General features: G+C 38.1%; 1 protein-coding gene across 11 annotated transcripts in view; it reads left to right on the forward strand.

The window, feature by feature from the left end:
- EMSY (EMSY transcriptional repressor, BRCA2 interacting) overlaps positions 1 to 22123 on the forward strand; it is a 97097-nt gene extending 74974 nt beyond the window's left edge. For 5 of the 11 annotated variants that reach the window (XM_046685781.1, XM_046685775.1, XM_046685778.1 and 2 more), the window contains 7 exons: positions 6018 to 6182; positions 7917 to 8072; positions 9089 to 9130; positions 11983 to 12134; positions 14034 to 14597; positions 15559 to 16059; positions 20132 to 22123. In XM_046685781.1, coding sequence (XP_046541737.1) covers positions 6018 to 6182; positions 7917 to 8072; positions 9089 to 9130; positions 11983 to 12134; positions 14034 to 14597; positions 15559 to 16059; positions 20132 to 20326 — 1775 coding nt within the window. In that variant the 3' untranslated portion in view covers positions 20327 to 22123. Of the gene's footprint in view, positions 1 to 6017; positions 6183 to 7916; positions 8073 to 9088; positions 9131 to 11934; positions 12135 to 14033; positions 14598 to 15558; positions 16060 to 20131 lie in introns of all 11 variants that reach the window. The other 6 variants (XM_046685780.1, XM_046685777.1, XM_046685785.1 and 3 more) reach the window with 5 other exon arrangements.
- Positions 22124 to 22441: the final 318 nt, after the last annotated feature.

Genomic DNA, 22441 nt, shown 5'->3' on the forward strand with positions numbered 1-22441 from the left:
TAGTCTTTTTGTGCCATCCTCTCACCTTCTGGTGCTATATCAGACAGTGCTCCACTGCTGTTCATAGGGTTTTCACAGCCACAGGTTTTTTGGAGCGAGTGGCCATGTCCTTCTTCCTAGTCTGTCCTAGTCTGGAAGCTCCGCTGAAAACTGTCCACCATGGGTGACCCTGCTGGTATTTGAAATACTGGTGGTGTAGCCTTCAGCATCACAGCAACAGGCAGCTGCCACAGTATGACAACCCGCAGATGGGTGGTGTCATTTTCTGACCGGGAAATGAACACAGGCCACAGTGGTGAGAGTGCCAAATCTTGACCACTAGACCACCAGGGCTGGCTATTTTCATAGAAGCCAGGTAAAATGTTTAGCTTGTGAGTTAGTGCTAAAAGGGGGACAAACAATAGATGTCTATATATACATAATCTCAGGTTATCTTTTGAAATTGATAGTCTTTTCCTAGGGGAGCCGTAAGCCAATCATTACTTCCCAAACATGCCATTTCATTAGTGAGTCTTCAGTTTTCATTCTAAGAATGGGGCAAAAGTTTGGCTATTTTTGGAAGTGATTGAGTGTAAGATTTTTTGCTCTTCAATCTGTTATTATACATGCCTTCCTCTATTTTTATTTATTCTGTATCTTTTATCACTTATTCTTTTAAAAATATTCTGTAATACAGAAAAATTTCACAATTCAGAATAGGAATGTCTGATATGGTTAACTATCAAGCCAGTTTTTATAATCTACATTTGCCTCTCCCCCCGCTATCCTTGTATAGCTCCTTAGTACATTCTCACAAAGACAAGGGGCTGGGAATATGTATGCTGTGATTTAAAGAGGAAGGGATAAAGGTTTTGGTCAGTCTAAGATCACACTGGTTTGCAAAATACGTGAGGGTCATATCTACTGGGAATGTAAGTACTACATAGCAGTCCGTTTTTCCTTTATATTGCTTGTGTGGTGTTTAGCCCCTGCCCTTTTAGGTAACTTTTTCTTCTAATGTAATTTCAAATTCACGAAAAGGTTATAAGAGTTAAAAGAACTCCTGTGTAAAGTCTTAGATTCACCACTTGTTTACATTTTTCCCTATTTGCTTTGTTGTTGATTCTCTTTCTGCTCTCCTTTCCTCGGTGTTTATAACTTTTAAGTTTCTTAACCATTTGAGAGAAAGTTGTAGATATCATGTCCTTTACCCCGAAATACTTAAATTTGTAGGTTTGTATTTCTTAAGAGTTAGTCTCTTCATAACTCAAGTACAGTCATCAAAATCAAGAAATTTAACATTAGAATTCTGTAATCTGCAATCCATTCAAATGTCATCAACTGTCCAATAATGTTCTTTACAGTTTTCCCCAGTCCACATTCCAATTCAGGACCATGCATTGCTGTTAGTTGCATTTAATTGCTATTGCTCTTTATTTTCCTTTAACTTGGAATAGTCCCTCAGCCTTTCTTTGTGTTTCTTGATCTTGACATTCTTGAAGAGTATAGATCAGTTACTTTATAGAATATTCTGCAATATGGTTTTGTCTGATGTTTCCTCATGATTAGATTCAGTAGGAATTCCACAGATGGGAGGTTATATCCTTAGTTCTATCTTATCAAGAGGTACATGATGTCAGTTTGTCTCAATATTGATGATGTTAATGTTCATCACTTGGTTAAGGTGATGTTTTCCTGTTTTTTGCATTACAGAGTTACTGTATTTCCCTTTGAGATTAATAGTAATTTGTGGGGAAATACTTTGAGACTATACAAATAACGTATTTCTCATCAAACATTTATCTACTAGTTTGAGCATCCATTGATGATTTTCTGAAGTCCATTATTCTTTATACATTTGATAGTTGACATTCTGCTGTAAGAAAGAATTAACCTTTTCTTGACATCAGATCCTTTTTCTGGCGACTTTCCTTACACAAGTACTGGAATAAGGATGTCTTTTATACCATGGGAATTTCTTGATTCTGCTTGTTGTTTCTAAACTTTCCCCACCTTCTGCCACCCTCAAGAAGGAGCAGTTTAGGCCTATACTTTGTTCCTGAACTGTTGCCTCACAGGCTAGAATAGAGGTTTTCATCTTCACCTGTGACACTTTCCTTGATGACCCTGGGAATGTTCATCACTCCTTCTACACTATGCTTCCAAACTTGCTTTGTACTACCGGTTCTTTTATCATTGATCATTTTATTTTGTACTTTTTGATTGTTGGTTTATTATGTTTTCTTTTCCACTTGGCTACTAACTTCTCAAGAGCAAGGCTCATATTCATCTCTATATATCCACTATTTAGCAAAGAGGTTAACTAGCCTAAGTAGACATTTAGTAAAAGTTTCACTGAATTAACAAACAGCAAAACAGCAACCATAATAACTGTGACATAGGATTAAGCTTCAGCCTTATAAACTTATTGTTATTGCCTGAGTCCAAAATGTTTCCTTTCTGGGGTCTCCCCCCAACCATGCAGGTGGGCGTTTTATGTGGTACACCTGGAGTATGAGTATTTTTAGATATTGGTATATAGCTAGATGACCAAGCCTAACGGATCAAGACTACACTTGTCTGAGCCACTTACTGAAGTTTGGGCCATATCCCTTCCACAGCTCCTGAGCTTTCCTTCCTAATTGGATCTTCTTTTTTTCCCTTTCTCACTTGGGAAAAGGCTAGCCTTACTGGGTTCCAGATTTTAAAAAAAAGAAAAATATTGAAAGTTTATTTATTTATATTCTATTTATTTCTAAAAAGTTTTAAGGTAGATTAGATAGAATATAAGATTATATGAAGTAAAATGGAAGAGTATAAGGGGATAAAACCAAGGGTAGGGGTTTAAGGATGGATCAAGGCATGAGGCAAATACAAAAATGCATTCTCTAAAGACATTGCTTTAAGTAGGCCACAACTTGGTTTCTAGAATGATTTTCCCAGAAGTTTCATGATCTCAGTAGATCATGGTGAGGGTGGGGAATGAATCCAGGTTGAGCAAAACATACTTATTACAGAACTTTTCAGAGCCATTATGTGCTAATATATATTGTGAAAGATGAAGAATGGAGTATATAATGTTAAACGCTCCCCAGCTTTTTTGACATGGAACCATTCTTTTGCAGAACATCTTGAGGAGCTAAAGTTCTCTGGAATATTTGGGGCAATGCTGTCTAGGCAGTTAAATACCGTGAAGGCCTTGGGCTTTATGACAATACTTCAGGGAGAAGGTACATGTTACATCATAGAAGGGATATAGACATCTTGGGTTTAGTTTAAAAGAGATAGTTTAGATCTGTAAGACGTCTGGGAATCATTTAGACGAGGAATAGTTGGTGGAGAGAGGAGATTTATTACGGAGAAGAGGAGATGAGGGTTGAGTTGGAAGGGACATGAGAGCTGTTGTCAGTTATCTTGAGGACTGTGATGTGAAAGAGGGAAAAGAATTGGTCTTTGTGGAAACATGGATGGAAACTAGAACCATTGGGTAGAAGTCACAGGAAGACCTATTTCCAGTGTATATAAGAAATTTTTCCAGTTGTCATAACTGTGCAGAGAGGGAAGGAAACTGTCTTGGAAAGTAGTGAGTTCTCTGATGCTGGAGTTTCTGGACCAGCAGGAATATTGTTGTGAAGATTTTAGCATAGGATTGATGATGGTGTTAGACGAACTTTTAGATTCTCTAGCCAAGAGGTCTTACAATTCTATGAGAGTATGATATAGGCCTTTTATAATAAAGACACAGGAAATATTCTTCCATAGAGATGCCTCAGTCTGTCTTTGACTATAACAGTACAGTGTGTATCTCTACTACCTAACATGTAGTAGATGTCCAATAAGTATTTGTTAAATGACCTGTGGGGGAAGATAACTGAGGATCAGCAATCCACCTTCCTCAAGAGAGATAGGGATGTCTAGGTGGATGCACACTGCATAATCGAACGGTACTTTGTGATCAGGCTCCTGTGTCTCAGTCCTTGTACTCTGATCCCAGCATCAGACTTGATAGGCCGTAGATTTCTTCAGTCTAAGCATAAGCCAGCAGTAGAGAGAAAGTCACTCAAGGAACATGTAGGTTCATGCTCTTGTTCTGTGTCACAGCTGTTGGCGTTGCTGCAGTGATACTTTGTGATGGTCAGCTACTCTTTCTGAGTATGGGCAGAAAGAGTGAGCCATCTGCCCGGTCCCTACAGGGTGATGTTATTTGGGGTGATGTCTCTCATAGGGCTCCCATGTGGAAATTTGTTTTCTTTTTCCAGTCTCTTTCTACCTTACCTTTCTACAAATGCAATCCATACTTTCTTCTGGATGTTCAGTATATCTTATAGAGTTGGGTTGCACAGTCATTACCTAAAGGTCCTCTCACCTAACCAGGGGGTAGCAGTGTCATTATGAGAATTTCCTAAATTTGAGAACTTAGGTTATGTAGAGAGAATGATTCCCTAATATAATCAGTTCTCTTAAGTTTGAATTCTATATATCTGCTTAGAGTGAGTAAAGAAAAACTGTTATATGCTTCGAATGGCATTTGATATTGCAGGATAATGTTCTTCAATCTAAATTTTTTTGGAAGTTTAATGGAAATTATACATTCCTGGTGTGGCATATATCCTACCCAGTGTTTTTGAGGGGAAGATACAGTTTTTTAATGGTAATTTAAAATTTCAGATCTCTTGTATATTGATTTTGTTTTCTTTGGGAAGGCTGTTGTTTTTGAAGAGTTATTCTCCCTGCCCCAACCTTTTTGGACAACTTTGTGGTTTTCAAAAGTATAAGATTTATAGAAGGTTGAACTTATGTTGTAATTATTCTTGTTTTTTGGGCTACACGAATGCTTTTCATTCTTCTGTGATGCTTTCACTGACCATTCCAATTCAAAGCAGTGTTTTTCTTTCTTTTTGTTTGTCTTATTTGCCCTAATCATTTGATTTTACCCCCAAATAAAAAGCTTTGTGTGTATCTTTATTTTACGTCTCTTCCACTATAATCTAAACTTGGGAGTAGGGTTCATGCCTTTATATCCCACATGATTTCCTGTGTAGCGTCTTGGACAAAGGAGTTTAGGGACTTAACAGTAGTCTAGTCCAACCTGCTTATTCTGTAAATGGAAAATTCAATAAAAAATTTGTTGCTTGATTTGATGCACATTTAGTATTTACGTGCATACCTGTATAGCATGAATATAATAAGCTTTGAATTAGGGCTGTAATTTGTTTTCAAATTAATAAAAAGTCTTAGAATTGAGAACTTTCAGGCCGCTACCACCACCACAACAACATTTCTCTTGTCCTTCATAGTTTAAAAGCTCTTTTACATGTATCGTTTCATTATATCCTCAGAAATCTTGTGAGGTAGAGAGGTAATTTTATTGTTGGCATTTTATGAATAATGATATTAAGACCCAAAGAATCAACTTGCTAATAACTGATAGAGCTGGGACTGTAAGCTGACTTGGAACTCCAAATGTTATTTGTGTCCTATTATATCATGCTGCTTCTAGATTATCTATCCCTCTTGTTGTCACTGGACAGGATTTCCTTTCAGTAATTCAGCCATCCAATAACTGTGGACTGAATGCTCAGGTTGTAATACAGAATACATTTCCAGGTGCATTGGGGAAAGTAAAACTCCTGCAACATTTTATTCTTTCTACATACAAACATGCACACACACAAATGCACACCTATATTATAGCAGTTACCACATTGAATTGTAATTTGTCTTTTTACATGTCTGTCTCCCCAACCAGATTGTGTGCTTCTTGAGCATCCTTTGATTACTCTGTGAGCTCCTTTATATCCTCAGTGCCAAATAGAGACTCTGGCACATAGGTGCCCAGTTTGTTGAATCAATGAATGAATGAATAAGTGAATACAGACACAAAAGACATTATGCCCTCTGGAGGCTTACAGTCTTCTTGGGGAGATAAAGCATGAAGTTTACAGTAAATACAAAGATTTAAAAAAAAAAACAAATTGTTTTTTTTTAAGAGAAACTTTGTTTATAGGGTTTGTTTTTTTTTAACTAATATAAAACAGATTCCCAGCCTGTAGTTCATGTAATTGCTTCCCGGCGTCAGGATTGGTCAGAACATGAGATTGCAATGGAGACTAGCCCCACCATAATTTATCAGGATGTATCCAGTGAATCACAATCAGCTACTTCAACAATCAAAGCTCTGTTAGAACTCCAACAGACAACAGGTATGAATTCACATGCTCACTTGAATGAAGCATGTTTTCTCTAGAGATGGGTTGTGCTAAAATACTACCACTGTTATATTTTCTTTGTTATTATTTGAGCACATTTCCCCCCTCTGGACTTGTCTGTATTCATTGGTGCAGTCTGTTTACTTGTCAGTTCATTAAGATAGGCACAGGAGTACTGAAGGATGGGTAGATTATAGTCAGTAGAAAGAAGAAAAAAATGGCAGAGCTCTTTTTTCTCTGTTTCCTACTTGAAATGGACAGTCCTCTTGCCTCTTGTCACCAGAAAGGAGTAAGTCTATCACTCTAAGCACAAGGATAGATGCAGCAGAGTTGCCAGTTCTCTTCAAGAATAGTGGGAGGCAGATTGAAGGGCCCCTGCCGTCCTCCTTGATTTTGGTGGGGCAGTTTTGTGGTCATAAAACATCATTAATGGCCCTTGCTAGCATTCTAATTTATTTTAATTTTATCTTCATATTCTTTGTATAATTTAACCGCTTGCGCTTCCATGCAAAGCTGTACTCATTTAACAAGATCCTATCAGTATTTCTAGTTATTGAATATCTTTACCTAAACTCTGGGCAAAACCGTGTTAGTTAGAGTACTGACTTTCCTATTATAATAGGTTCCAAGTTTGTCAGAGTATTTAAGGGACCTTAGCGATGATCTCATCCCACCCTTTCATTTTATGGATAAGCAAACTGAGATCTAGATAGGTTACCCAATTGGTTAGTGTCAGAGTGAGATTCCACGTATTTTGATTCTTAGTTCAGTGTCCTCTCTACTTGTGGGGTGACTTTTAGTATTCTTTTGGTTTTGTTTTGCTTTCTTTGTTTAAATGATTATTTTGATTTTTGTCACATTATATGCTTGGTGGGAATAATCTGAATGATCATTCAGTGGACTTAATTACTGGTTACTGTTTATTATAATATCTATTCCACACTACCCAAAGAATACTTGTAATCAGTGTAAGTCTTTGGTTAATCTTTCTGTTGGTGTTATTTTTGGCCTTAGGCATTTCCTCAGCTCCTTGTCTTTAACATACTCAGCCATTTCCATTAATGCCTTATAGAGGGTGGAAACCGAATGGGTAAATTTTGTAGAAAAAGTGATAAGATAGAAAGTAAATCTATCCATGGAAACCATTCTCGATTCCAGACCATTCCATAAGACATTTTTGCAGGAACAGAAAGGCCATTTTTTCCTAACACTGAAAATTTTTATTCTTTAAGAGTCATTGAAGACATTATAACACTTCTTTAGAGATCATCTTGAATTTTAATAGATCATATTAAACTGGTCACTGTGTTGTGCTTTTCTGGGTGGGCATGCCCTAGAGCAAATCATGCTGTGTACTGCTTATTCACCCTTTGTTTTCAGGTTGGTAAACTCAAGAATACCAGGGACTACTTTGAAGGAGGGTAAAGGAAATGATGTAAGGGAAGTGTGTACAAGGACACAGACCCAGGTGTTTGGCTTAGTGCTAATAGGGGAGAGTTTAGTCTGACTGCATACGAGTCCTTCTTGCTAGGCTGCTGGGGATGGTTGCACAAGTTGCGTACTCCACAGCCATACATAGTAGTCTGCTTTTTTCTTTTCAACTTACTGTCTCCTTAGTCACTGCCAGTGTGTCACCCCAGAGATCTGGTTCATTATTCCCATGGACAACTCTGGTTTTGGTACTTGTTTGTAATAAAAGTTAACTTTTCCCCTGACTTTTTTATGCAGTAAAGGAAAAATTGGAATCTAAACCAAGACAACCTACTATTGACTTGAGTCAAATGGCAGTGCCTATTCAGATGACCCAGGAAAAGAGACATTCTCCTGAGAGTCCATCAATTGCTGTGGTAGAGTCAGAACTAGTTGCTGAATACATCACTACTGGTAGGTGTCCTGTTACAAAAGTAGTATTAAGGTAGGAGAGCTACCTTTCTGGATTTCCTGGGGTGGTTCTTTGGGGGAGAAGATATTCTTTATATTTCCAGATCTTTTCCAGTTTGCTCTAAGAGCAAATTCATTGTCCTTGGGATTTACTTTGTCTTTAAGAATAGGGAAAAAAAATCAATAGGTTGTTACAAAGTTTACAAGTAATATAAAATTGCAAGTTTGCCATAAATAATGTCTGTGAATATATGGCAACAGTTAAATATCTTTTATATAAGAATAAATATTTTTATGCATCTGTATTTTTTAGTTTTCAGGGAGGGGAGGTGGGTCAAGGGAGAAAGAAGATATAAAATCCAACTCTTTTTTTAATGCAAAGAAAAAAATGTGGAAAACTTTAAATCCCTGTAAATACTTAGGAGGTTCTGGTGGAAAGCAAATTAGGTATTTGTTTAAAATGTGGTCTGGCAGCAAAATACTAATGAGATTTTTGGATGGCATATATAGAGAAGTGGAGCAGGAAGGATAATGGATTCTTTCTCTCATATTCTGGTGAGAACACACCTGGAATACTGCTTTCTGTTTTGGACACTTCATTACCTCGAAATTTGAAATAGTTCAGAGAGTAGTAATGTGAATAATTAGGGGTTAGGAGAGATGACTTATGAAGCAATCTGTAAAGAACACCTGTCTTAAGTTTTCTTAAGCAGTGATTGAAAGAGAACATAAAGTTACAAATATTTGAAGGATGTAAATACCAAAGTGGAAAAGGAATTCTTTGGCATCATTTTAGGAGATATTATTAAGATTAATGGGTTAAAATTGCTAAAAGGGAAAATCTAGTTAAACATTATGGAAAGCCATTTGACATCTTTTTTTAGAGATATTTAGCAGAATGCTAAGTAAAGCAGAGGGCAGTATGTGGGGAAATCAGTATTAACTGGGGATAGACTAGATTATCAAACGGTAAATAGATGAGAAGACCTATGACTTCTTCCCTTACTTATCCTTTTCAGAACGCACTGATGAGGGGACAGAGGTTGCTTTTCCCCTTCTAGGTAAGTGGTGTGCATCCATTTGTAGTATAACTAAAGGTAAAAGAGGATTGTTTTGTGGGGGAAGCACTTAAATGGATGCGCTCTACTCTGATCTGGTAGAGGAAAGGTAAGCTCCACTCAGTGAAAGGGAGAGAGATTTTCCTTTTGTAGAATAGTGGGATTCCTTCTCAGAAAGGAGCAGTTTGACATTGGAAAATATGAGTTGTTAAAAGAAGTGAGTGACTGTTCTATGGTGTTTATGGCCCAGTTAAGGTCGCTTCAGCTGTTTTCCAAATGTTCAGTCTGTGACCTCCTTCCATAATCTCCTCCCATCATATCCTCAGCCACATTGAGCATTTTCTTTGACTTCAAAGCCAGCTTTGGCCCTGGCCTCTTTTACTATCCTGCAGTGGGTGTTACTTTTCTCTAACTTTCCTGCACTCTGGGGAGTTACTATGAAGAGATTTATAGCATCTTGAATGAGGATGATTTTTAAATGGTTTTAGTTGGTCTTCTATCACATCCATTTCATTTCTTAATTTTAAAAATTTAATGTAATAATTGTGAAGATTACTATGGGCAGTAGAAGTATCCATATGTTATATATCCATGTAATCTGATAATTTCATCAGAAATTTTAAATTTATTATTAATTTTTCGAATGTCATTCATTTCTGATGATGCTTCCATCAATAAAAAACTTCATTAATTTGCTTGCTTAATTTTAATATTAGTATGATTTGTCTTTTCTCCTAGTCAGTCATATTGTAATGATTTTAATAGTTGTTTTAATGTAAACCCTAACTCCCCTTTTTTCAGTTTGGTTGAGCACATATAGAAGATTTTATTAATGCTTATAATTTAAAATATACATATAAAGCATACTATAAAGTACAGTAAGATACTGTAGTCCATTTCTAAAAGAATACTGATGATGGTGCCTATAATTTCTTATATCACATGTAGGCATATGTATAGGAACAATAGAAAAACTATATTTGTGAATATAGATAGAATGTGTCATAAAAATAAGTAAAGCTTGTTTATATTTCACTGGATAGTTTTAAAGTTCTGTACTTTACAGTGATGTGCCAAATGACGTTTCAGTCAACAACAGACCACATATACAATGGTGGTCCCATAAGATTAGTACCATATAGCCAATGTGTCTAGTAGGCTATACCATCTAGGTTTGTGTAAGTACACTCTATGATGTTTACACAACAAAATCACCTAATCGCACATTTCTCAGAATGTATCCCCGTCGTTAAGTGACACACAAATATAATACATAAATGGCACTTTTATTTTGATTTCTATAGTGATCATCTTACCCTTGGACACCTCACTATGACTTTTCTAAGTATGAACTACTACTACTTAAAATTGTAGATCAAGATAAATGAGCATTAGAATCATGGATTATTGAAAGAGTTTTGACATTCTCAGAATCCTTAGCTAATTTTGTAGATTTGGTTTACTCTGTTCCTGATTCAAAAAGTTGGTTTCCCAGAAACCATAAGCTTTATTTATTTATTTATTTTTTTGAGGAAGATTAGCCCTGAGCTAACATCTGCTGCCAATCCTTCTCTTTTTGCTGAGGAAGACTGGCCCTGAGCTAACATCCGTGCCCATCTTCCTCCGCTTTATACGTAGGACGCCTGCCACAGTATGGCTTTTGCCAAGCAGTGCCATGTCCACACCCAGGATTTGAACCAGTAAACCCCAGGCAGCTGAGAAGCGGGACATGCGAACTTAACCGCTGTGCCACCGGGACGGCCCCAACCATAAGCGTTTTTAAAGCTCTGTAGAATAGGAAGTGGTGAATGTTTATACTGTTCAAAAAGTTGAAATTGAGGCTGGTGAAAGATGATAGATGGGCATCAGTGTAGATGTATAGTTATACATCTATAAATAGATGTAAATATAAATGTGTAGTTTATTCCATAGGGCCTTTATAGCAAGAGAATAAGAAGTGGACTTCTTCCTCCACTGTACTCTCACCCATTTGTGTCAGGTGAGCTAAATTTGAGAAGATGAAAGAACACTGATATTTCTATTCTTTTGTTAACTTTATATTTTAGTACTTAATTTAAGGACTAATTTCAATCCACTACTTCATTTGGTCCTCTTCGAGGTAGAGAGAGAAATTTTTATCATCTCATTTAAAAAACCCAAAAATCAAGCAAACAAAATAAAATCTCTAAGTTTTAGAGGTTAATAGAGTTTGTGACCTCTTCAAATTCTCATGGCTAATTGTTGGTGGAGTGGGACAGAATCTGGGTGTGACTCTTGGTCCAATTCTCTTTCTGCAGTATCATTTTGAGTCCTTACATCTTTAGGAACTGTAAGAATGAGAAACAGTGTCTCTTCATATAAAGGAGTGTATGCTTCTGGTTTTGTATTGCATTTGGAACTGGGACCAAGAGATTAAAGAACTTGTATTGTCTTACTATCCTTAAAGATATTAGTCTTGGGTTCATTACAGAAACTGATTTTGTTTTCTTTCCCTACTGGGGTAAAAGGTCATTGGAAAAGTGAGTGTAACTCGCAGGAGGTTGTAACTTGAAGGGGTGTGTTCCTCCTTTGTGATAATAGTTTTCACAGTGCTTCCACATACATTTCTCATCTCATCCTTATAATAGCTCTGTTATTCCCATTTTACAGATGAGGACACAGAGTCTCAGAGAAGATAAGTGGCTTTCTCAGAGTCACACACTTCATAGATGGGCAGACTCTGGTCTTCTGCCTCCTAGTTCACATTACTGCATTTTCTCTGGGATGCAATCTCACAGACATTTGTTTAAAATGACTACTGGTTACAGATGCTGTGGTGATTTCTGGAGAAATATCATCACCTCCTCTATTTTCAGTCAGCCATCGCTCCCAGCCCCAACAGCCCTCCCAGCCCCAGCGGACCCTGCTCCAGCATGTGGCTCAGTCACAGACCGCAACACAGACTTCGGTGGTGGTGAAGTCCATCCCGGCGTCTTCTCCTGGAGCAATCACCCACATTATGCAGCAGGTTGTATCTCTTTTTTTTCTTCCTACCTTCTGTAACTGCTTCCTTCCTGAAGTAAGGTTCAGTTTCATCTCCTGGTAAAAGAGGGGAAATAACTGAATAAAAGAGTGTGTAATTCTTTCATCCATGAGGAGTGAGTAGAGGAAATGAATTGATAGTCTTTACACTGGAAAGTAATTGAGAAATAGTGTTCTTGAACACTAGTGTTCTTCTGTGAACTCTTAACATTTCAGCAGGGTAGGGCTATCTAGATGAGTTTGTGACATCAGAATTGGTTACTGTTTCTGAGTATTTTACTGTTATGGGAGAATTTATCACTGAGGTAAGATTTTCAAATGAAATGGAAGTTGGTTTGTTTAGCTGTTTATTTCTGAGTTTTTTGTTTGTTTTGCTTTTTGCTTTCAGAATAAATCCTCAGGGGAACATTATGAATAAGTAGGTAAATAAATATTTGACTTTTTTTTTTTTTTTACTATATGTGACAAATTAAGGAGGAAGAGACTCAACAGGAAGGAGAATGAATTAATATAAAACAGAAAATCTGGTATCAAGGGTGATGGGGAAAAGGAAGAAATATGTTAAATTGGTTTTGTGTCAGATACTGTGCTTTGAGTTTTAAATACATTAACTTGGTTGATTTTCACTATGATCCTGCAAGGTGGGTGTATTATCCCTCTTACCAATGAGGAAACTTATGCTCACAAAAGTTAAGTAACTTATCCTGGGTGGCAGAGACAGGATTTAAACCCAAAGCATCCTGCCTCTATTATAAAGTGATATCATAGATATCAGATTTAAGCATGACTTATCATGAGTAGTCACATAAATCACCATCACTTGACTGGTTGACCCTAATTGTAGGCAAACTACCTAAAAGGCAATGAAGGAACTGTTAAATTAAAAACCGGCATGTGTAAGGGATATTGAATCTCAAAGTTTTAAAGTTTAGAGTAGAGGTGTAGCATATGACAAGGCAGTGGGAAGGATGAGGTTGGGGTGGGTCTTGGTAACTGAGGGACGCCAGATGGCCAGAGATTTTGCTAGGTGTCAGATCTCAGCCTGGAGTCTGGCCCTCATCTGAGCAGTCCTGATGTTGACCTTTCTCAAGATGCCTAGGAAAGTCAGACAGGCTGGCCCTAACCATGTCGCTCAAGGTCAATGCCTCCTCCCAGCACTATTGTAAGCAACCCCGGGCAGTCTCCCTTTCTGCTGACAGGAGTGCTCTTGTCCCCTCCCCCGTCTCCTTCCCTCCTGGGAGCTGGGTCTCTGGGAAGCTGGGGCCTGGTGGGCCTGGAGTCTGAGCAAAGGGGCGAGGAGGGCTTGTGCAGAGGGCTGTTCACGCAGACCTTGGTGAAACCTGATGGACCGTCTCCACTCCGCAGAGAAGCCCTCTGGGGACTGGGATGGGCACGTCCCTCAGACAGTTCTTCCCTTCTGGACAGTGTTGGATGTGCACACAGCCGAAGTGGGCTTCTCTGGACCTTGGCTCTGCTCTGGACACCTCACTCCTTGGTTACTGCGTTCTTTCTTTGGCTGGGTTAACATCTCTGATGACCAGGCTGGAGAGCTGTGTCCTGAGCCAGGGAGCCTTTTCTTTTTCTGTGATGGGCTGTGCTTACAGGGCAACCTTATTCTTATAAGTTCTGGGCCCTCTAGGACTTTTTATAGAGAAGTGAGTAGACCAGTTTTTGCAGTACTTAATGTCTGATAGTTGAAATTACAAGAGTCTCAATCTAAAGCCGCCTTTAGATTTAGAAACCTTGAGGTTTCTTGTCTTTTTGGGCTCTTCATTCTGAAAATTTTTGAATAAATCTTATAACCAAATCTTTTCCAGTTTGAGGAAAATGTAGCAATGTAGGTGTTTTTCTTATTTCATTCTTACTTTGTACCTTTTTTACTTAGGCATTAAGCAGTCACACTGCTTTTACCAAACACAGCGAGGAACTTGGAACTGAGGAGGGCGAGGTTGAAGAGATGGACACTTTAGACCCTCAGACAGGTCTGTTTTACCGATCTGCCCTGACTCAGTCACAGTCAGCTAAACAGCAGAAACTTAGCCAGCCCCAGCTGGAACAGACTCAGCTGCAAGTGAAAACTCTGCAGTGCTTCCAGGCTAAACAGAAGCAGACCATCCACCTGCAGGCAGACCAGCTCCAGCACAAACTCCCGCAAATGCCCCAGCTTTCCATCAGGCATCAGAAACTCACCCCTCTCCAGCAAGAACAAGCACAGCCCAAGCCAGATGTACAGCACACACAGCATCCCATGGTGGCCAAAGACAGGCAGCTTCCTACCTTAATGGCACAGCCCCCGCAAACTGTAGTACAGGTGCTTGCAGTGAAAACGACGCAGCAGCTCCCTAAACTGCAGCAGGCTCCGAACCAACCAAAAATCTACGTGCAACCCCAAACCCCCCAGAGCCAAATGCCGCTCCCAGCCTCGTCTGAGAAACAGCCGGCAAGCCAGGTAACGGAATATTGATAGCATGCAAAGTTAAACTTCTCTGTTCACGGAAAAAATGAGAACATCACGACCCTATCGTGATTAGCAGTGCTTTCTCCTGGCAAGAGGAAACTCAAAAGCCTCATTACGCTGATATTACTTTACCCCTTGAGAAAGTTGACATTAGGAAAGAAATGCACACATTAATATAGGAAGAAAAAAAGCATAGCACTCAGAACTTGATTTTCCAGGCAGTTTTTAATGAAATCACTTCAGCATTGATCAACAGTGCATAGAAGCGATACCCCTAAATTATTTTTATTTTTTACGTATAAGGTATTTATTTCCATGCCTGTAAACTCTTATTTCTGTGGCAGTAATGCTAAGTAAACTACAGTCTTTTAAGGAGCTTTATTGAACATTTTCCTTTGTAGTTTACATCATCACCATCTAGTTAATAAATTTATCTTCTAGATTGCCAAGGAATTATCTGTGAATATTTGAAAGAAAAATTATCTTAGCGAAAATCAGTGGCTTTGGAGTGATATATGTGTATGTGTATATTATAAATACATATATATAGAATATGTTTGTATAAATGTATTTTGAAGCAAAAGATTGAAAAAAACCTTCTTTTTATTTTAAAAAGCTGAAGATTATGTGAAATAATTTGAGACGGGTTGAAAGCGTACTGTGTGGGGATGTAAATCCCAAAGGAAAACAAGGCTGCTGTGACTTTTTTTTTCTTTTACTGCTATGAACCTTGGCTGGCTGAACAAAGGTTCTTTCAACCCTTCCTTTTTCTCTAGGTTCCTTAAAAGTAACCAGATACTTTCCCATCCAGCCTTCTTATTAAAACATCGAGCTTCAAAATGTCTTCCTAGTATACAGCACGAATGTTTCTTTTGCCATATTGTCTGGGGTGTTGGATAGGTTTTCTCAAAGAAATGTAGCTGTAACACACACAACCCCAATTTGTTTTCAGGTGGAGCAGCCAATTATAACCCAAGGATCCTCTGTTACAAAGATAACTTTTGAGGGGCGCCAGCCTCCTACAGTTACAAAGATAACTGGTGGCAGTTCTGTGCCTAAGCTGACATCACCAGTTACAAGCATATCTCCCATTCAGGCCTCTGAGAAGACAGCAGTGTCAGACATTTTGAAAATGTCTTTGATGGAAGCTCAGATTGATACAAATGTAGAGCATATGGTAGTGGATCCCCCAAAGAAGGCTCTTGCCACTAGTATGCTCACTGGTGATGCAGGATCATTACCTTCCACCCACGTGGTGGTGGCAGGGATGGCGAATTCGACTCCCCAGCAACAGAAATGTAGAGAGTCCTGTTCAAGTCCATCTGCTGTTGGCCCTCCCCTAACAACAAGGAAAATCGATGCTCCAGGAGTGCCTACAACAGGCCAGTTCATGCGTATTCAGAATATAGGCCAAAAGAAAGCTGAAGAGAGCCCAGCAGAAATTATCATCCAGGTAAGAATTGGAAGGAACATGAAAAATCTTGGGCATCTTGGGGGTTGTGAGTTTGGTGTGTTTTGGGATGTCACAGGAAGACTCAAGCCAAAATGGCAAAAAGACCGAGATTATCTTTGAGATGGAATTTGACAAATTTGGCTTAATACCTATTACAAATAATTCAAATTTATATTTATTTTCTGGAAATAGAGTCCTAGAAAATTCGTGGATATTGTCACACAGCACACCTTAGAGGCAATCAAGGGCCCTGAGCCCGTTCGTCAGCTTGGGTTATAGATGCAAGCCATACTTGCCAGTGCTAACACAGCAAGTCAGCCCAGAAGATGAACAACTTCTTGGGGTCAAACTTGGGGCTCCCCAATCTTTGCTCAAAAACTCCTGAGATATAACTGGGTTGCACTTTTATTTCAAGTTAATTTCAGGGACTGTTTTCTTGGGAAAAACAGTTCTTGATCCAAATTTATGGTTTTCAGGACAAAAAAACCTTAATTAACTGAAATGTCTGCAGAAACATGTTGTAAGAGATTGTTTCTAAGTAATTTAATTTTATGTTTAACTTGGGATTAACCATAAAGCTTTGCTTTTTATTTCAATTATTGTTATTGAAAAATCTTGTTATGGTTACTATTCTGCCTTGGTAAGTACAGGCTAGTGAACATAAGGGATTCTTCATTGACAGCAGATCTTCCTCTGCCTCCCATTTCCTTCATTCTAAAACTCATCTGTCATCATGCATAATAGATCAAGACTGAAGAATTACTAGGACTAGCCCTTAGAAGTTGTGTTTTATTTCCCTCTCTCCTTGCCGGGTACCAGGTTGTTTTCTTGACATTTGTCATTTTTTGCTAAACAGCTGTATGGCTTGGACAGTATCAGAGCAGCTCATTTTAGTTAATTGGGAATTTGGATTTATTGAAATGTGGATAATCTAGGATTTACCACAGATTCACTACTCTGGGACTTGAAAGTTCCTGTGGTAGACTTTCCCTTTTCCAGAGAAAGAATGAAAGTTGGTCAATATAAATCCGAATACAATATATGTATGGGAGAAATGTTTAAAGGCAAATAGAACTGGCCATTGAATTATTGACATAATTTGTTCTTCCTTGTAAAAACAAATGTTAGTAAATTAAATAATCCTTGACAAAAGGATTTGTTATGGGTTTTTTCCCTCTAAGAGTTAGGGTATGGTGGAAAAGGAATGGTTTCCTGGCTTTGCCATTCACTGTGTGACTTTGATCAAGGCAGCTTAACCTGACTGTGCCTTAGTTTCCTCATCAGTAAAATGGGAATAAAGAATGCCTACTTTACATGATTGATGTAAGGATTACACAAAATTGAGATGAAGTACCTAGCCCAGTACTTGGCTCTTAGTGATTGCCCAATAAGTGGTAGCTGTTAACTTTTTTTTTTTTTTTGAGGAAGATTAGCCCTGAGCTAACTGCTGCCAATCCTCCTCTTTTTGCTGAGGAAGACTGGCCCTGAGCTAACATCCATACCCATCTTCCTCTACTTTATATGTGAGACGCCTACCACAGCATGGCTTTTGCCAAGTGGTGCCATGTCTGCACCCGGGATCCGAACTGGTGAACCCTGGGCCACCGAGCGCACTTAACTGCTACGCCACCAGGCCGGCCCCACTATGAACTATTTTTACTAAAATTTATGATGGTTCCTGGGGGTTTATATTGGCATGCTCATTAAATTGAAAATAATTGGATAACTTATTTGGAAATTTTTTCTGTACTTTATGAACAGCGGTGAAAATGTAATTTGTTTCATGTATCAAAGATGATAGCTAATGGGTAGGTTCTCTGTAGAATACTCAGCTAACTTTTCACATGTACCGTATGCTCTGTTGCTATGTCAGAGGGAAGGGCAGCATAGTGATGAAGCACCTAGCTTTTGGAGTCGTAAGTACCTAGATTTGAATCTCACCTGTACCAGCATTGTGGCTTTGAGCAACAGACTTAACCTCTGTACCTCAGTTTCATTACCTATGAAGTGGAAACAATAACACTTACCTCACAGAGTTGCTGAGGATTAAGTGAGAAAATATATACAAAGCAGCTGGTTAAGTGTCTGATACAGAATAATACTTAATAAAGATAGCTCCTATTAATATAATCATCATTAATTAATAAGTTGTTAGAACATTTTCATTACTTATTATTAGTTATGGTTAGCTTTGACCTGAACTATTGATTTTTCTGATTCGGTAAAATCCCTATGAGGGTGAGTGAAGGAAGTCTGCAGAAGTGCTTTGATTCGTTGAACAACGTTCTGTAAAAAGTCAGCATGTTTGATAGTAAATGCTTTGAATGAAAAGCATTCTCTGTAGACAGATTATCTGTGTTTTGTTTATGTGTTCATTCATTCATTCCACATGTATTATTTAATCTCTGTGTTTCAGGCACTGTGCTAGGTGCTGAGGATAGAGGAGTAGACAAGACGAATATCTTCTATTCTGAGGGAAACTACATATGTGGAATTCATTGCATTTTAGAACCACAAGGATCTTTAGAACATATCTTTTCTAACTATCTTATTTTACACAAGATTAAACTAAAGCTCAAGGAAGTGAAGTGACTTATTCAGAGATCCACAGCAAGTCAGAGCCAGATCTAGGTTTGCTGACCCCACCTGAGACTTTTTCACAATAATCAGCTATATGGAATGGGGTAGGGGTGGAGGGGACGCAAACAAACAAACCAAAAACTCCACCACCCTAGAATCAATGCCTAGGTATCTTGCAGTATTTTCTTGATAGTGTTAAAATCAAATTTACATCTCCCCCAGTAGAAGGTTGTTTTGGTTAAGTATATTTGCATAGTGCTGGTATTCAACTTTAATCTGGGGTTTTTAATGTCAGAGATGCATTATTCATTTGGCAAATGCTTGTGGAGCATATAATGTGTGCCAGGCCCTGTTCAAAGCTCTGGGCATCTAGCTGTGGAAAAGATAGTCAAGATCTATGTTCTGCTCCATACTCTCATGGAGCTTACATTCTAAGGGTAAGAAAAAAATTTAAGAAACAGATGCTAAATGCAATGAACAAAATGTAGCAGCACCTGACAGAGCGAGCAGTGGGACCAAGCCAGTACTCTGGTTTCATGGTCATAGAGGGAAGGCTTCTTGAAGCCATTTACCCTGAGCGTTTGAGCTAAAATGCAGATGACAGGATGGAACCAGCCATGCAGAGATTTGGAGGAAGAGTATTCCAGGAAGAGGGGAATAATTAGTACGAAGGCCCCAAGGTCTGTTGAGTTTGGCATAGGCTGGAGCGGTGGTAAGGAGTTCAGTGTTATAGCAAGTATAATAGGAAACAATTGTAGAGTTTTAAGCAGGGCTGTGATGTGAACTGATAAACCTTTTAAAAAGATGTCTAATAACGGTGAGAAAAAAGAATCTGACAAGGCAATATGGCCAGAGTATGTGTTTATCTGCTATTTTTATTATTTAAAAGATAGTTTTGTCTTCTCTACTTTCAATTTCAGTAAAGATTGTTAGTGTGTGACCCAAACAGGTAGCTTCCCCTTTGAACTACCAAAGGGTTACCAAAGGGCTTAAAATATATTATGGTATCAGCAAATTAATCATTCATCTTGCAGATGATAATGAGCGAAATCTGACTATATTTACATTTAAAATTTGCTTAATGATCAAATGAAAACGTCCTTCAAGTCTCTCTCTTGAATTAGGCACAGACCTTAACCTTTTTTGTTAGAAGAGGCACCATCAGGGAGTGGAAGGATCACTTTGAGTTGTACAGGACTTGAATTTGAATCCTGGCATTAACCCTGACCAACTGTATGACCTTGATTAAGTCACTTACCCTCTTAGTTTCCTCATTTGTAAAATGGGAAATATTATTTTCCTTACAGCGTTGTTATGGGGATTTAGAGGACTACCATATGTGAAAGCAAGCACCCAGCACAGTGCCTAGTGGTAGTAGTTGTCCAAGAAACGTCAGTTTCCCTTTGTCCTTCCTTAGTGTTGTTGGGGAGATCCTTCTGTTACCTTTTCTCTTACCTTACCGTGAAGCTTCTCTCCTGTGTCTTTCTTGCAGGCCATTCCCCAGTATGCCATTCCTTGTCACTCCAGCTCCAACGTGGTAGTAGAGCCCAGCGGGCTCCTTGAGCTAAACAACTTCACCAGTCAGCAGTTGGATGACGATGAGACGGCAATGGAGCAGGACATAGACAGTAGCACAGAGGATGGAACTGAGCCCAGCCCCTCTCAGAGTTCTGCTGAACGGTCCTAGTGTTTTGGACACAGGAGTGCACTTTAAAACCTACTTGGTTACCAAGTGTCCAGGGAAGCCCTGCATTTTGATGTCTAAAGAGAGCACTTTGCCCATGCTTAGGCTACGGACCCTGAAACAGCAGTGTTTCAACAAGAATTGCTGCTGGAGCAGCATTTTAAGACAAGATAAAACTCACAGGGGAATGTACTTTTTTAAAAAAAGAAAAAAGAAAAAAAAAGAAAAAGATGCACATCTACAGTGACATAAGACCTGATGTTCTTTCTCTGTTGGACCATGGCTGATGGAAAAGTTTATCTTGCAGTAGAGAAAGACTTTTCCTTTGAATGTTCTTCAACTGGTTTCTACTGAGCAAAACACCATCAAAAAAGGAGAATGTGAATAGTTTGTATTTTGAAACAGTGTGTCAGGAACAGTTTTTAAAAAAATCTTGTATGTTTTTGCAAATCCCTGGAAGTGTTGAATTGGTTAACATTTTACATTTGCTCGGTTCATAGTTTATAAAATAACTTGAAAAATACTGGCATTAAAGAATCCTAGTTGGATGGTGGAAATCAGATCCCTAACCAGTGGGAAGTGCTTTCTGGGTGGCTTGTACATTCTCACCAATTGTATGCTAATTTATTGTGTTGTTGTTTCTCTGTGCTATAGGCAGCACATTTGCCTTCTATTTATTTAAATGTAAACATTTCAAAGTCGGCTGTATTCCTTCTGACAAATTTCCTGTAAACCAGGATTGCCTACCCTTTCCACCTCCCATTGTCTCCTCCCCTCCTTTAAGAAAACTTATGAGAAAATGTTTCATTGTGAAGCAGAGGAAAAGAAACATTTTCTGGCCCAAAGGAAATGTTCAGTTATGTTCAGGAAAAGAAATTATTCACATTGAACTTGCACATTCATGTTGGATTGAGACTTTGAAAATAACTTTTACATACTTTTGTTTAACCCCCTTTGAAATGTATAAAAAGTTCATTTACAGTTCTAAATGTAATGTTTTTAAGCATTCTGCCTTTTTAGGACACAGTTTATTTAAGCAATATGTTTGGGTCTTGTGATCACTGTCTGTCACAAATAGAGTGAAGGATAAGAGGGTGGGAGGGTGAGAGTCACTTTTGACAAGTTGTGGCAAAGGAAACTATACTTTTCATTTTTAAAAAAATGTAAATAGAAAACTTTTTAACGGTTTTATATAGATTTCACTATAAATAAGCATTTTAAGACTGACAAATGTTGAACTGTACATACATATTCAGCGTAACTGCCCAATTTTTTGGTGCTGAAGTACTGTAAGTAGAATTCATCAACAGTCTCCTAATTTTTGCATTCATATCTGGAAAAAAAAACTGTGATACTGTAGTTAATAAATTCCCACTAGAGTGACACTGAAGATTTAAACACAAGCATTCATAAGATGCACTGGTCTCTGGTACTTGTCATTATTTCTACTAGGTGATAATGACTTACCCATAGATGGAGCTGTTGGATGTTATTTTATTGTACAAATTCATGTTTAAAAGACTTCGTGACTGTTTCTAGTTAAGTAATTTTTTAACCTCTCGGGTCAGAGACTTCTTTGAAAATCTGATTACACTATGAACTCTCTTACCAAAAAGATATACATGCCAATATATGTTAGATTTTGCATACAATTTTAGGGTTTCATGGGACCCTCAGCCTATCCATGTATTCCAGGTTAAGCCCTCTGTTATGGTCAATCCATTACTTACAGATGTAAGTTTTTATAAAATAAAGTATCTTTTAAATATTCATGGATCAGGTAACAACAGCAAACTTGAATAAAGTTATTACGTTCTGTTTCTCCATATCCTGGCAGCGTAGCCTACCTGTGTCCCATTGAGAATTTGGCCTTAATATGTTTCAGCAACCAGAATGGCAAAGGAAACTTCCATAGTCTACATTTTTAAAAAATTAATATGTATATTTAACAAATTATGAAGTGGGGGGTTTAAATTTCTTTTTCTTTTAAAGGTGTTAATTTCAAGAAGAACATGAATTTTATTTATTCAACAAATATTAATTAAGCATCTTCTGTATGTCAGGTACTATGCTAAGCACCAGGGATACTGTAGTGAATAAACAAAATTCTCTATTTAT

The sequence above is a fragment of the Equus quagga genome, chromosome 14, assembly GCF_021613505.1.
Source record: "Equus quagga isolate Etosha38 chromosome 14, UCLA_HA_Equagga_1.0, whole genome shotgun sequence".
In the NCBI taxonomy this organism is placed as follows: domain Eukaryota; kingdom Metazoa; phylum Chordata; class Mammalia; order Perissodactyla; family Equidae; genus Equus; species Equus quagga.